The sequence below is a fragment of the Eleutherodactylus coqui genome, chromosome 1 (genome assembly GCF_035609145.1).
Source record: "Eleutherodactylus coqui strain aEleCoq1 chromosome 1, aEleCoq1.hap1, whole genome shotgun sequence".
Lineage (NCBI taxonomy): Eukaryota > Metazoa > Chordata > Amphibia > Anura > Eleutherodactylidae > Eleutherodactylus > Eleutherodactylus coqui.
The window spans coordinates 151933936-151948169 of NC_089837.1; the positions used below are offsets into that span (position 1 = coordinate 151933936).

A 14234-nucleotide genomic window follows, 5' to 3' on the forward strand; every position below is an offset into this window, starting at 1 on the left:
AATGAAATATATGCTGATGTGAATAAACCCATTGCAATCAATGGTTTCTATTCACTGCCTTTTGAAAAAAGTTACGCAAATACACCTGTGTGACACAGGCCTAAGGGGTTAAAGAACCACGCTAAAAAAAAAAAAAAAAACATGTGAAGCCCCTGTGCAATAAAATATTGCTGGAAATCAATTCAACAGATCAATCTACAATAAGCTGTAGTTAGTTTTTTGGTTTTTTTTGCAAGCACCTCTTGCACATTTCCATGAGTTAAAAAATCTGTGACCTTCAGTGGATAGCTGAGCATGAGGAAGCGAATTTCAAAATCTGCGCGTGCAATACGCAGTGAACAGAACCCATTGATTTCAATGGGTTCAGTCACATGTGCATGTTTTGCACGCGTATTTTGGTCACGCAATAAAAAAAGTGCTATTTTGGTACATATTATGCACGAAAATAGCCCTTGTTTCTCTATTGAGCCTCCGATTTATTGCATTGCAATGTACAAACTCGTGGTGTTCGTACGATGCATTTGTAACACTAGAAACACGTACTTTTGCCAATCGTGCGACAAAATCGCAAAAGGCAGCAATGCGAGATTATTTTCCAGGAAAAAGCATCGCTGGTGCCTAGAAATCGTATGAGCAAATATGCCATATTGCCGCGAGTTCCTCGTGGCCATATAGCGCTCGTCAGTGTGAAGTAGCCCTGAGGCTGGCTTCACATGGGTGTAAACATACATGGGTGTTGCTCCCATTGATTTCAATGAAACTATGAAGTTTAATTAGTTTAATATGGTATGTTTGTGCATAATATACACGAAAATAGAGCATGCTGCGTATTTTTTTGCACAAACAAAATACGCTCATGGGAACGAACTCGTAATCAATGGGTTCTATTCTCTGCGCATTTTGTGCACAAAGTTTAAACGCTTAATACGCAGCGCAAATGCATTTGTGTGAATAAGCCCTGCAGCTGGGGCTACATGAAAAGTTTTTGTAGTGCAATTTCCCAATTTTAACTATCAAGCAGGGCCAGAATATGAAAAGAACTGACACAAGGTAGCAATCCGCACATGACCATGCACTATTCGTTCACGCAAGTTAGCATTTCAGTTTGATCTTGACGACTTTTGCTGTGAACACAAAGTTACCTGTATGGAAAGGGTTACATCACCTGGCTGCTCCAGAAGGTGGAGCCAGCTTTTTAGTTTCTTAGGAGAAGCTTATCTGTATCTCTGACTGTCCAGCAAGGTGTATAGGCATCTCACTACTCTGAAGGAACACTTTCCTGGGGTTGATGGGGAAAGCACTCATGAAAAATCACCATGCCTTGCTTAACCAGGGGGAGGAAAATGAAATGGTAAGTTCTGCTAGTTTAATCCATTTGCACAGCGGCACCCTCTGTGTTTGTAAACAAGCGGTCGATGGCTTGGCATTCAAGAGTTACTTCATACTACATAGGTTAAAGAGTAATATATACGCAGATTTAGCAGAGCTGAGTTTGTCATGTGGTACAACTTCTCACAGCACCTTGACTTGTTACCTGTGGCTTATAGAACGCCGAATCATCAAACCTACTAAGTTAGGCTGCTTTCACACCTGCATTACAGATCAGTTCAGGGTTTCTGTCTCTGCTCTGTTTTTGGAGGAGACAAACTGAAATCAAACAGAAAAAGTGCCCATTCGTCCCCCCCCCCCCTCCCCCTTCACTTCAGATTGCGCTATTTTTTTCCCCAAAAAATGGAATGGAAGCAATTCAAAGCCTTTCCGTTTTGCAGGTTTTTTACATCCCATTGAAATCATTGGGGGAAAAAAATCTTTTTTTTTTCAGTTTGTCTCCTCCAAAAACGGAGCAGACAGAAACCCTAAACTGATCCCTAACGCAGGTGTGAAAGTAGCCTGAATATAATTTGTCTCAACAGATTTCTTGAGGAGCAAATACAACTGGACAAACTCTGCTATATCTGTCTCTTCTTGAACTACATGTTACTATATACTGATAAACTTAGAATATTACAGAATAGTTTAGAGAACTGGAAACATGTTGCTGTTTTATTGTTCCTCCTATAAAGTTACAGAGGGACATGAGCCCGCAATAGAATATGTCTGATAATTAAGAAAATGGGAGTAAAATAGGTGCAAAATAGAAATACAGAGACTACTTGGACTTTTTCCATTTAACTTCTGGTAGGCTACAACATTTGCTCAGACACACAAATGTACACTTACACAGGGCATCTTGCGTATGCCAGCTTGGCATGATCCAAGTCAGCTTGAGGATGTCAGAAGGGTGAAGACTGATGTGAGTAAATGCCAAGGCCATTTAAATCTGTTCTGCTTGACCTAGAGTGTATTTTGTTAGTGGTGTGAAAAAGTTGATTTCTATTAAGCATTTAAACCTATTAGGCATTGCTATAGAAACTACATTTTTGTAGTAGACTTTGTACTTGAACAAAGAAAAATTCTGTTTAGGACTTCTTTTCTTTTAATTTCTCTTTGAGTTACGTTTCCTCTTTCTGGCGCAGAAACAGCCCGGACTAGTTTAGGATGAATCTGTCCCTGTAACTCCTGAATCACTATATTTTGCCAGAGGGAACAAACCTTCCTCTTTACTGCTATGAATATTGTTTGGATGCAATTACTACTATAAAAGTAGGGCTTGGTTCCCACCACAGGATATGCCCTAAAACTCTGACAGGTGTGGGTTACACAGGTAGGACCCGTATCTATTTCTAGTCTTGGCCCCAATTCCATAGGCCTAACAGAATGCAGTGGTTGGGACTTATAGAAACAGAATAGCACAGTGAGCTACAGGTTAGGTGATGGCTTTCTGACTGGTGGCGGTCCGACCAATGGGAACCGCACTGATCGCAAGAACAGGGGTTACAAAGATCCCTACATGAATGGTGGGATGGTTGCGCACATGCACCGGCTATCTATTCATTTCATCAAAGTATTGGAGACGCCAGGTACCTAAACTCTGAAATCTCTGGTTCTTCCGTTGAAAATAATGTAATGGCAGTGTATATGTGTGACCGCTCAATGGGAACTCGGGTTGCTGCCCAAATCGTTTTCTGACTCCTCCTGCATTGAGAACAGGAAACTAGAGGGAGATGAGTATTGCAGCTCCAGCAGCAACATGTGGGACTATACTGTCAGACTTGCAGGGCGGGGGTTAGTCGTAGCTGGAAAAAGGGTCACTATCAGTGTTTGTGGCGGCAGAGGGGGCCATCAGTAACTTATGGGGGGTCACAAGGCAAAATTAGTACTCTATATATGTAGCACTGAGGGGAAGGGGTAGTGGCAGAATGGGGAGAGTGTGAAGAGACAAATAGTAGGTGTAAGAATTCTCTGTGGATGGGATAGAGCAGAAAAGGAAAAATGGACATCACCAATTCAAGATGATGTCACCTGTCATCGCTGGAGGTACCTGCTCTGTAAGCATTATTACTGTGTAGAGCTGACTATTATATGGTGACTGCAAACAATATCCTTGGCTAATATTGCTGTATTGATAGCCCACTTAAAAGATTCAGTGATGCAGTGGAAAGTTCTGTGCCAGCAGCCACAAAGAGGACTGTGGGGCCCAAGCTGGACTTTCGCACCAGGGTCTATGAGCTTTTGGCTACAGGGCAATAGTTTTGGGAGAAGATGTTGGGTTTTTCAGTGACCATAATCCTCTAATAGTTCATGTAGTGTGAAAAATGTTTGCTAATTAATATGCATCCTAAATGCATTTCAAGACTTGAGATACCAATAGATTGCAAAGAAAGAAACTAGACAGACTTGCACATATCACAGTTTTTGAGGACAGCCGCACATAATTCTATGGGTAGGCAAATTGCATTAAAGGATTACGTTAATGGAAGAAAAACTTTTGATGTTTCATAAAATTCTTTTCTAGGACATATTTGGATACAGGACCAGCATCTATCGAAAAGCTTTGTGCATATGTGGATATATATTCTCCCTTGGGTTCCTGTTGCTTATATTCTACTGGAAACCAGAATGGCACATATGGGCTAACTGCATCCCCTGCACCTTGCGAGAAGCTGATGTTGTGTTACTCAGAACCACAGTAAGTTTTCATCTAATAAATGTAATACATAGATTATAAAAATAAATACATTGACTAACTAAGTGCACCGACTATTAGACTGCAGGCTTTGGTATACTTCTCTGTGAGTGCAACCTGAAATCTGGTTTAGGCTGCCCGCACACAGGCTAGGATATTCTGCAGCATTTACGGTATGAGCCATGTGGAGGTGATTTTAAAAATCTTCACATCAAACTGATAATTTCTGCCCCAAATCCGCAGCGTGTTTTAAGAACACTGCAGATTCAAAAATTTCAGCCTTATGAAATACACGAATTAAAATCCGCGGCAGATCTGTAACAAAAAACGCTGCAAAAGTCGCACCACTCGGGTAAGAATTTGACTGTTGCTAATTTCCAGAGCATTTGTTGCAGATACGCAATATGTGAAGGTACCCTTATTCTTCAGTAACTTGTAATATAGGCTCTTTTGTCTGTTCACATTTGCAAGGCCAATTAAACAACAAAAAAACTTTCAGAAGTTTTTTTTAATTTGTTCTATACTTTGGTGAACTTGGTTTATTATGTTTGTTACAGTTTGTTTATTTTCTTTAAAATAAAGAGTTCCTTGGTAGAGGCCTGTGACACCCTTCTGTTTTATTGCTATGGATTTATCTATTTAGGCCGCCTGCAGACGAGCGGGTCGGATCCGGCAGCGAGAATTCTCGCCGCAGGACCCGACCCGAGAGCCTGCAGGGACGAGCGCGTACTCACCCGTGCCTGGCGGCCCCGGCTCTTTCATGTGCCAGCTGCCGCGCAGCCGGCGCATGCGCAGACCGTAGTCGGCGGCCGGGTGAGTGACGTTTCTGTGCGAGGCTCTGCGAGCCCCGCACAAAAATAGGACATGTCGCGGTTTGTTTGCCGCACGAGATTTTGCGTGGCCAAACCGCGGCCGTCTGCATAGGAGTGCGTATTGTAATGCACTCCTATGCAAACTTTCAGTGGCGGAAATCCCGCGGGAAATCCCGCCGCGGGATTTCGGCCCGTGTGCAGGCGGCCTTAATGTCCAAATTGTGGCTAACAATCTGAGCTCACCTAAGTTTTTTTTTTTAGAGTGCGGGAGGAAGAAACTCATGTAAACACTGGGAGAACCTATAAACTCCATACACATAAATTCAGATTTTTGTGGCAGTTTTTGATGCTAATTTTTTGAACCAAAACCTGAAGTGGATCCAACAGGATGGCGAAGTCCGTCCTCTATATTTTACAGTCCACTTGAATCCACTTGTGGCTTTAGCACAAAAAAAAAAAAGCAAGTGTCAGAATCTGCAGCATTTTTTCCCCCCATGAGAGTTGTGTATAAGATCACCATTTTTTTTTCTTCTTTGAACGACACAAGTTACACTTTTTTGACTTATCTGTCTATAGTGTTTCAATCGGAGGCAAAAAATCTCTGCATAATATAACCTATTTCTTTATGTTAGAAAAGGGATGACCTTAAACAAATGTTTATTCGGATGTTCAATCGCCCAATCCTCTAAGCATGTGACTGACAGCACCAACAACGCTTGTTTGTGGGGGAATCTTTTTGCAGGACATTTCTCTATGCAAATAGGGTATGATCTGCCAATTTGTGATAAAATTGTATGTGGGCCAACAATCGAAAGAATGATCATTCATCCTCTATACTCTCTGAATCAGGCTGTGTAAATTGCAGTTAAATAATCTCAGATCTCCTTGATTTTCGATTTCTTATCTGCCTCATGTTGAGCTGTATAAAAGGATGGTTTTTCAACGTAGCTGGTTCACTGTGTTGGAACCTCTAGTTGGATGCTCCGCTGCAGATCTGGGTCAAAATACTGGAAGAGAAAGCACTGCATGCAGCGCCTTTTTTTTCCCCATTTAAAAGTCGGGCAGCTGAGCGGAGACCAAAGTAACCCCATTATAGTCAATGGGGACCATTCGTCGCTGTTCAGTTCCATCCTGAGACAGAGCCATTCGAATCCATATGATGAAAGAGCCATTTACAAGTTCATAATTAAACATTTCTTCAGATAGAAACTCATTACTGACTCCTGAGGTATTTTCTTGGTAGTTGTGACCCAATCTTTAACCCCTTAGTGAAGGCCCAAAAGCCTTTTTACATCCTGCCATTGCAGGACGTGTATGGAGGGAGATAGCGCCGCTATCTCCCTCCATGCAGTGCGGGCGTCAGCTGTTTATTACAGCTGACAGCCGCGGACAATAGCTGCAATCGGCCGCACGACTATTAACCCTTTAAATGCCGCTGTCAATTCCGACGGTGGCATTTAAACCCCCTGACGTTCAGGGGTCCCGTACGGCCCCCCTGCGGTGAGATCAGGGGAGGCATATATCCCTATTCAACACCACCTCTACTCGAGCCAACCTAAATAACCAATCACCGTGAATGAGTAAATTCAAACAAACAATCAGGTTGCGAATGGTGTAGAGATGGGGTGTAAAAAGCAAATATGCTTGGGAGAGCCGTGCAGGTGTCATGGCAGCCGGGGGCCTTCTGAAAGGCCCCATGGCTGTCTTGGCAGACTGCCCATCAAGCTGTCCCCGTGGGGTGGCTTGGTAGGCTGCCTGTCAGAATGCGGTATGATGTAATGCTATTACATCAAACTACAGGAGTAATCAAAGCATTGCTGGTTGTGGTCCCCCCCCCTCTTCCCCCTTGGGACTAAAAGAAAGTGTAAAAAAAAAAATAAAGTTTTATTTAAAAAAAAAAAGTAAAAGTCCAAAAAAACCCCCTTTTGCCATATTTGCAATAAAACAAATCTAAATAATAAAGCAAAAATGTGTTTGGTATCACTGCGTCCGTAAAAGTCTGATCTATCAAAGTAATGGATTATTTACCCCGCACGGTGAACGACGTCCGAAACAAAAAGATAAATAAATAAAATAAGAGTGCCAGAAATGCGCTTTTTTGGGGGCATCCTATCTCCAAGAAAAAATGTAATAAAAAGCGATCAAAAAGTTGTTTGTATTCAAAAATGGTACCATCCGAAACGACAGGACATACCGCACAAAATGAGCCCTCGTATAACTGTTGACAGAAAAATAAAAAAATTATTGTGCGCAGAAAATAAAGACAGAAAATAATTTTAAAAAGTAGTACAGCAAAAAAAAAAAACTATAAGATTGGTATCGTAGTAATCGTACTGAACCATACTGTGTTTCCCTGAAAATAGGTCTTACTATCGGGGTAGGACCTATCGGCTTTTCGGGGGAGGCTTTAAATATAAGGCCTCCCACGAAAATAGGACCAATTTCAGGTGCCAACCCCCCCCCCCCCCCCCCCCCCCCAAAAAAAAACCCCAATAATCACCTGCTCCGCGGTGTCCTGATGGTCTCCAGCGGTGCGGCATCCTCCTCGTCTCACAGCTGATCTTCTGCTGGAGACAGGGCTTTGAATACCCCGCCTCCAGCAAAGCGAGCGCGTTGATTGGCTCATCGAGCGCTTGCAGCCAATCAGTCATCCATTGAATGGCTGTGATTGGCACATCGAGTGCCGGCTGTGATTGGCTGCCAGCGCTCGCTTTACTGGAGGCAGGGTATTTAAAGCCCTGTCTCCAGCAGAAGGCAGCTCTGAGACGAGGAGGACGCAGCGACGCCGCCGGATGCCATCGGAGGCATCGGGATGCCATGGACAAGGTAAGTATAAGCCCCCCTGAAAATAAGACACTGTACTCTTTTTGGGGCAAAAACGAAATATAAGACAGTCTTATTTTTGGGTAGACACAGTAGAATAAATTTATAATGTCATTTTTAGAGATGAGCGGGCATACTCGTCCGAGCTTGATGCTAGTTCGAGTATTAGGGTGCTCGAGATGCTCGTTACTCAAGACGAGCACCACGCGGTACTCATCTCGATTAAACGAGCACTGACCATTGAATTCAATGGAGCCGGCAATACAGCCGGCTCCATTGAAAGCAATGAGCTGCCGGCGAGCGCGGGATGAATTTTCGGGAAGGGCTTAAAAATATAAGCCCTTCCCTGAAATTCATCCAGAAATGTGTAAAAAGTAAAAAAAAAAATATATATACTCACCTTGTCCCGGCAGACAGAGTTCAGCCACGGACGGCCGACAGTTCTCCTGAACTGCTGTGAGTAGTATTCAGCAGCCGGGGATTTAAAATCCCCGCCTGCTGAATGAGCTGCCTCTGATTGGTCACAGCCTCACCAATCAGAGGCAGCTCTCACTCACCCATTCATGAATTCATGAATGGGTGAGTGAGTGCTGCCTCTGATTGGTCCCTGCACTGAGCCAATCAGGGGCAGCTCTCAGCTGTCATTTTTCAGTACAATAAATAGCACCATTTGAAAAATACAACTCGTCCCGCAAAAAACAAGCCCTCGTACAGCGACATCGATGGATAAATAAAGGAGTTACGATTTTTTTTTTTTTTTTAAAGGGAGGAGAAAAAGTGAAAATGGGGGGGGGGGGGGGGGGGGGGGGAGGAGCTGCGTCACTAAAGGGTTATATTGTTCCATTAATGAAAACACGTTTTTGTGTTCTATCCTTTTTATGTATCAACCCTTTATGCATATGGTATAAAATGCTTTTGAAAATCCAAGGTCTAGTAACTAATCTGAATGGTTTGTAAGGGGGTCTCCTGTGTCAAATGCCGCACACCTTTTGCAGTTCAAAAGTTTATATTCTTCCAGCAGTGGCATGACAATTTCTGCACAGTCATTGGCCTCAAAGTACTTCTGAGGATTCACCAGAGTTGCGTTGCACTGAAGTGACTACTTTTGCTTATCCTTCTGTGTTATTTTGGTCTCTTCTTTCCCAGTGCCAACAAATCAATTAACTGCAGCACAGCTCGACACTATGGATCTCCTGGTCTAACTCTAGCCTATCGGCAGTCTGAGCAATTCGCTGGACTACACCTCTCCTTGCTCCTTTGCCTACAGCTCACCATCACGCTGCACAGTGGCAGTACTTGGCCCGGCTCTGCTCGTACATAGTGGCACCACCTACGTCACAGGACAGTCTTCTCCAATGTCTTCCACTAAACACTTCTGTTCCCTTCCTGTCAGTGTTCTGACACCATGCTCGCCACCGCATTGGGTTCTGTGTTCGCTCAGCACCTCCACCTGCAAGATGTTAATTGGGAAGCCACTCAGTGACTATAAACTACAACTTTATCTTTTTTTTTTTGTTTGTTTTTTTGTTTATATAATTTCTGATAAAAAAAAAACCTTCAAACATTTTACCTGCAATGGACTTGCTGTTGTATAATTTCCACAAGGATTTTTTTTGTTTTTGTTTTTGTTTTTTTTACCAATTTTGAAACATTGGCACTACGTTTTCTATTTGCCAGTGCATTTGACAAAATGGACTACAACTCAATATCTCCCCATGGACTATTTGTGTCATGGCTACAAAAAAGTTCTCTCTCCAGCCTTTACTGTGCTTATCTGAAACTTTGGAAGAAAGAAAGAGAACAAATGTTCCAAAATAAGCAAAACAAAAATAAAACTACTCATCTCTTCAGTTCCTCGCTGATCTTTCTTTATTACAGGCGGTCAGTGATGTAACAAGGTCTGGCAGAGAACTGAGTACTGATTGTTTTTTCCCTTCAAATTATTTGAGAACATTTGTTACACCTTCCTTCTTTTTCTCCTTCCCTTTTAAGCCAAGTCACCTTTCATAACACCTCCAGTGGCTGAATAGCTGTATTCTTCCCTGACATTTTCTATTTTCATTTAAATTGTTTTATCATCAAAAGTATTAAAGAAAATAAAAAATGCTAAATAACACATTGTTCTAACATCAGAACTGACACATTTTGGCCTCTTGTTTGGTCTTTTTTGGATTTTTATTTTTCTTAATACATACCGTACTCTAAGTTGGAACTCCAAGGTTTTAACACTAATGGCCTACTGCAATGGGTAATCAACATTTGACTGATGGAAGTGTAATCTCTAGGACCCTCACCAATTGATACAGTGAAGGCACCAAAGCGCTCATATGAGTGCTATGACTCCCATCATTGTTTATATTGGCACAGTGCCCATCCACATGACCAGCGGTTCCTGTTAATACAGCTAGTCTCCTGTGCCTATGCAAACAATGAAAAAACACGACATTAATGCAAGCATCCTCCTCTTTCACTATGTTGGCCCGTGGGTGACTCGGATGTTGGATCTCCACTGATCGAATATTGATTAACCTCAGTGCTGTTCTCTCAGAGAACCCCCTTAAGCTAAGAAAGTCCAGTACTGAAATTCCATAAATACAGCGTAGAATGTGTTTTATGTTACTTTTTTCAATGTGCCTTGGTGATGGGGGTCCTTGAATTGATCTGTTGCTGTTTATTCTCTAGGATGCATTCAAAGAACATGCATGGAAGAAGGTACGCTCAATTCAACTATCTGACCCTGAATACAAATCGTTCCGTGCCGTCACACAAGACGTGGATTCGGTCATTAATAAGTCGGTGATTAAGCCTGAACTACAGGTAAGTTTGGTAGCATTCTTGGAACTATGTTGAAAATAAATAATTTATACATCAATACAAACCAGTAATTGTCTTTTCACTGTTTCCGTTAGAAACCGTTCTTTATTTTTTAAGGAATTTGGTGAGATCTGACTGCATTTATGAGCTATTCACACTATGTTGTGTGTGTGTGTGTCTCTTTGTCCCCAAGCTTCCAAGGGCCACCCGTATGGGGAGGAAGGGAGTGTTGTTTTTTGTTTTCTTACTGCATATTATGCTCTTGGTGCCGCAGTCCTTCATTTTTTTTTTATGTTTCTGACCCCAAGCTTCCAAGAGCCAGCCATATTATGGCTTGTTTTTTTTATGAAGTTGTATTTTTTTTATTTTTATTTTAATAGCACCACTTAATGTACCATATAACATACTACAAAAGTGTAATAGATGTAGACAAGCTATATTGTTCAGTGGGGAGCCACCAACTCCTATAATTAATTATCTGCCTTATAATTATATAGTCGTCACTGGATTTTGGCAGATTTAAAATAAAACTTTTATTAATTTACTTAAAAAATTGCCATATAAAACTACATATAATTTCAGCTCCCATAAATTGCTCACCTTTTGGGCTCAGTCACACGGGCGCCGTTGCACCCGTGTGACTGCCCGAAGAAGACGGTCGAACTGCAGGTGCAAACGCCTCTCCGCACCGCCGGAAGAAAGAACACATGACCGGCAATAGAGCCAGTCATATGTTCTATCTTCCAGAGGTGGGGAGAGTTGCCGCACCTGCAGGGCGGCCTTCCTATTCTGCAGTAACACGGGCGCATCGGCGCCTGGATGCACCCGTGTGACTGAGCCCTTTGGGAGATTTCCTCCCTATATATATCCCTGTTATAAATACCTATAAGTCCCTTCTTGTCAAGTCAGCTAATCGCCCTGAAAGAGTGACACTACATTGGAAACTTGTCGTTACTTTATATCCTATAGTGGCCTTGTCTATTAAACACATTTTCTATTCTTGAGTGTTCCAGATGTAATAAAGCTGACGTGATCTCAGAGTAATCTATAGATGCTGTGTATAGAGCTCAGGTAAGTTTACAATAAACTTACAAAAAACAAAATTGATCTATGATTTAATCAAGCATAAGTGTTGACATTGGACACCCAAGTCACGTTGTATGCACATGCGCGGCCTCGGCTCCATTCATTTCAATGAGGCAGACAGATCACTGGGCTCAGCTATTTTCATCAGCCCAATTTAAATGAATTAAACTGCAGCTGCACCAGTGGCCCATTCACAACTACATTAGAGAAATGGGAGAAGAGATCCTGCACTGTGAAATAGTGGGGACACAGGTGCCCGTTCTCTGGATAGGTGGGGTTCAGAGTGATTGGTGAAAACTTGTAATTTCATCTACTAACCAGACAGCCCCTATGTATGCCTTGATGGACATCTATGCATGGCAACCCTGGGAGCCTTTACTAGGCTCCAGGCTGCCGTTCTAGCTCATCGGCACGCTGCGATTAAATCTGAGGGGCATGCTGCAGGACCACCGACACTCCAGCTTACTGTTTAGACTCTCCAATCATGGCATTTGTTGGAGGCTGTCAAAGATGGCTAATAGCCCCCACGTATGGAGTGGGCTGCTCCCAGTCCACTCCATAGACCTTCCATGACCGCACAGCATATAGACTGTACAATGTAAATATATCTTCTATATTGAAGAAATTTGTATATAGTTGTGTGGATGAACTATCAAGGGTCACCTTTGGCTAATATTATGATGTGGACATGTATGCTTCATATGCTTGTTTAAATCGTTGATCATTTTATTTTTTGTAAGTTTTTATGTTCTCCGCTTACCTGAGCCCGATATACAGTATCTATTTATCTACTATTTGCTCAGAACTCCTGTTGGCTTTCTTCCATGTTGACCTTAGCATACTGCAGAATAGAAACACTTTGGGGGGAAAGGGCAATTCTAGGTTAAGGAAGAACAGGTTTCTGTGGAGGAACACTCTTTTTTTAGGGCAATCGTCCTACTTGACAAAGGTATAATTTTAGCTCCCATAAATTTCTCGCGTTTGTGATATTGCAATTATTTGAAGCTGTTTTGACATCGGCTTGGCATCCTCCAATGCTGTGACAGAAAGAGGCCTCTGTACGTCTAACGTTTTAGATGTCGCGGTAGTTATTGACCGTGTTAACTGAAGGGTGAAAAGCTAGGGGATCTGATTTATCGAATTTGGCTATTTCAGGCAAAAGACATCAAAAACCGCATGCAGTCTTCAAAAACCTCTGAAAAACCATATGTTTTTGTTTAAAAAATTTTTTATTTTTTTTTAAATGTGGTTTTAGGCTTTTCATTTGGGCGACAGTGATATTGCCGTGAGAAAATCACAGCGATATTACATCTGTGATCTGTGCGATATCGCTGCGTTTTCTCATGTCAATATCGACATTGTGTAGCGGTCGTTTGACGGGACTTTGGGGGAATTGAAATAAATCCCTATTTCAAAAATAAGCCCTGGCTGCATTAAAATTGAAAAAAGAAAAACCTCCCACAACAGCCGCTGTCAGGTCTGCCGCACGTTTCCTCTTCAGCTACGGCAGACTTGCTTGTAGTTTTGAGCAAGAGCTTTCTGGTTTGCAGGTTTAAAATGCCCACCTCCAGGAAGCACTGGCTGTGACTGGTTCTCAAGCACCATCTCTCAGCCAATCAGTCATTCATTCAATGCAATGGCTGTTATTGGTTCATCAAGTGCTGCAGTGGTTGGCTGAGCCATGATGCTTGAGAACCAATCACAGCCAGTGCATGGTTTGTTTGTTTTTTTTATGCAGTTTTTAATTGCCGTTGCAAACTGCAACGAACACCACGTGTGAACGTAGCCTTACATACAGTCCCCACCAGTGTATACGTTGGCTTCAGTTCCTTGTAGTTGTTATGTAAGCCACAATTAAACAATCAGACTGTTTTATTAGTAACCAGTTCAGAAATCCAGGTAATTCCAAAGGATTCACTTCTTCTTGCAACTGCGGAACGCCCTGTTTTTGTTTGTTTTAAATGCTTTATTTATAAGATTTGGGGAGGGTACAGAAAGGAACAAGCGTAGGTAGGTTTCAGGTGCAACAGCAAAGGGTTTCCAAATCTTCCATGTAGTAGGTAATATTTGCAATATTAATAAAACGGATTACAAAGGGTGGTCGCGGATTGATCAGGGAAAGGTGGGACGGGAAAAACGGGCCCTGTTTTATTTTTTTTAAACATGGGAGTATATGGATGTTACATGCCACTGTAGGGTATATTTGTAATATGGAGCATATTCTAAAGGATTATTTTATGAAGGCATCACTGTTCACATGCCCTAAAAAAACATATAGGTACCTTTAAAGAAGGTCCCACCAGAATGGAGAGCTGTCAAAAATCGGAATGCCCTCAATGGAATTCTAAACTTCTCCTGCATGGCAAAATCGGCTACCGTAGTTTGCAGCAGTCTGAGGGTACTTGTATTGTCAGCTAAAAGTGCTTAAAACTGGATACTTTAAGAAGAGGTTCCAAGTTTTGTTTTAAAACGTAATGTCCTGATGTAACACTGGTGAGTTGGTGCACAACGTTTTCTTTGATGCTCATGGAAGATGCAAACATAGGCTGTTCCAGCTGACTTTTCCAAACTTTGAAAGCATACGTATAGTAAGTGGCACTTTCAAGTTTGAGTCCATGTCCTTACTGCTTAGT

At 42.2% G+C, this 14234-nt stretch overlaps 1 protein-coding gene across 1 annotated transcript in view; it reads left to right on the forward strand.

The window, feature by feature from the left end:
• The first annotated feature begins 1213 nt into the window (after positions 1 to 1213).
• LOC136626934 (probable cation-transporting ATPase 13A4) overlaps positions 1214 to 14234 on the forward strand; it is a 97712-nt gene continuing 84691 nt past the window's right edge. Inside the window, exons 1-3 of the mRNA XM_066601894.1 lie at positions 1214 to 1351; positions 3896 to 4069; positions 10384 to 10518. Of these exons, the coding sequence (XP_066457991.1) occupies positions 1289 to 1351; positions 3896 to 4069; positions 10384 to 10518 (372 nt within the window). The 5' untranslated portion in view covers positions 1214 to 1288. The remainder of the gene's footprint in view (positions 1352 to 3895; positions 4070 to 10383; positions 10519 to 14234) is intronic.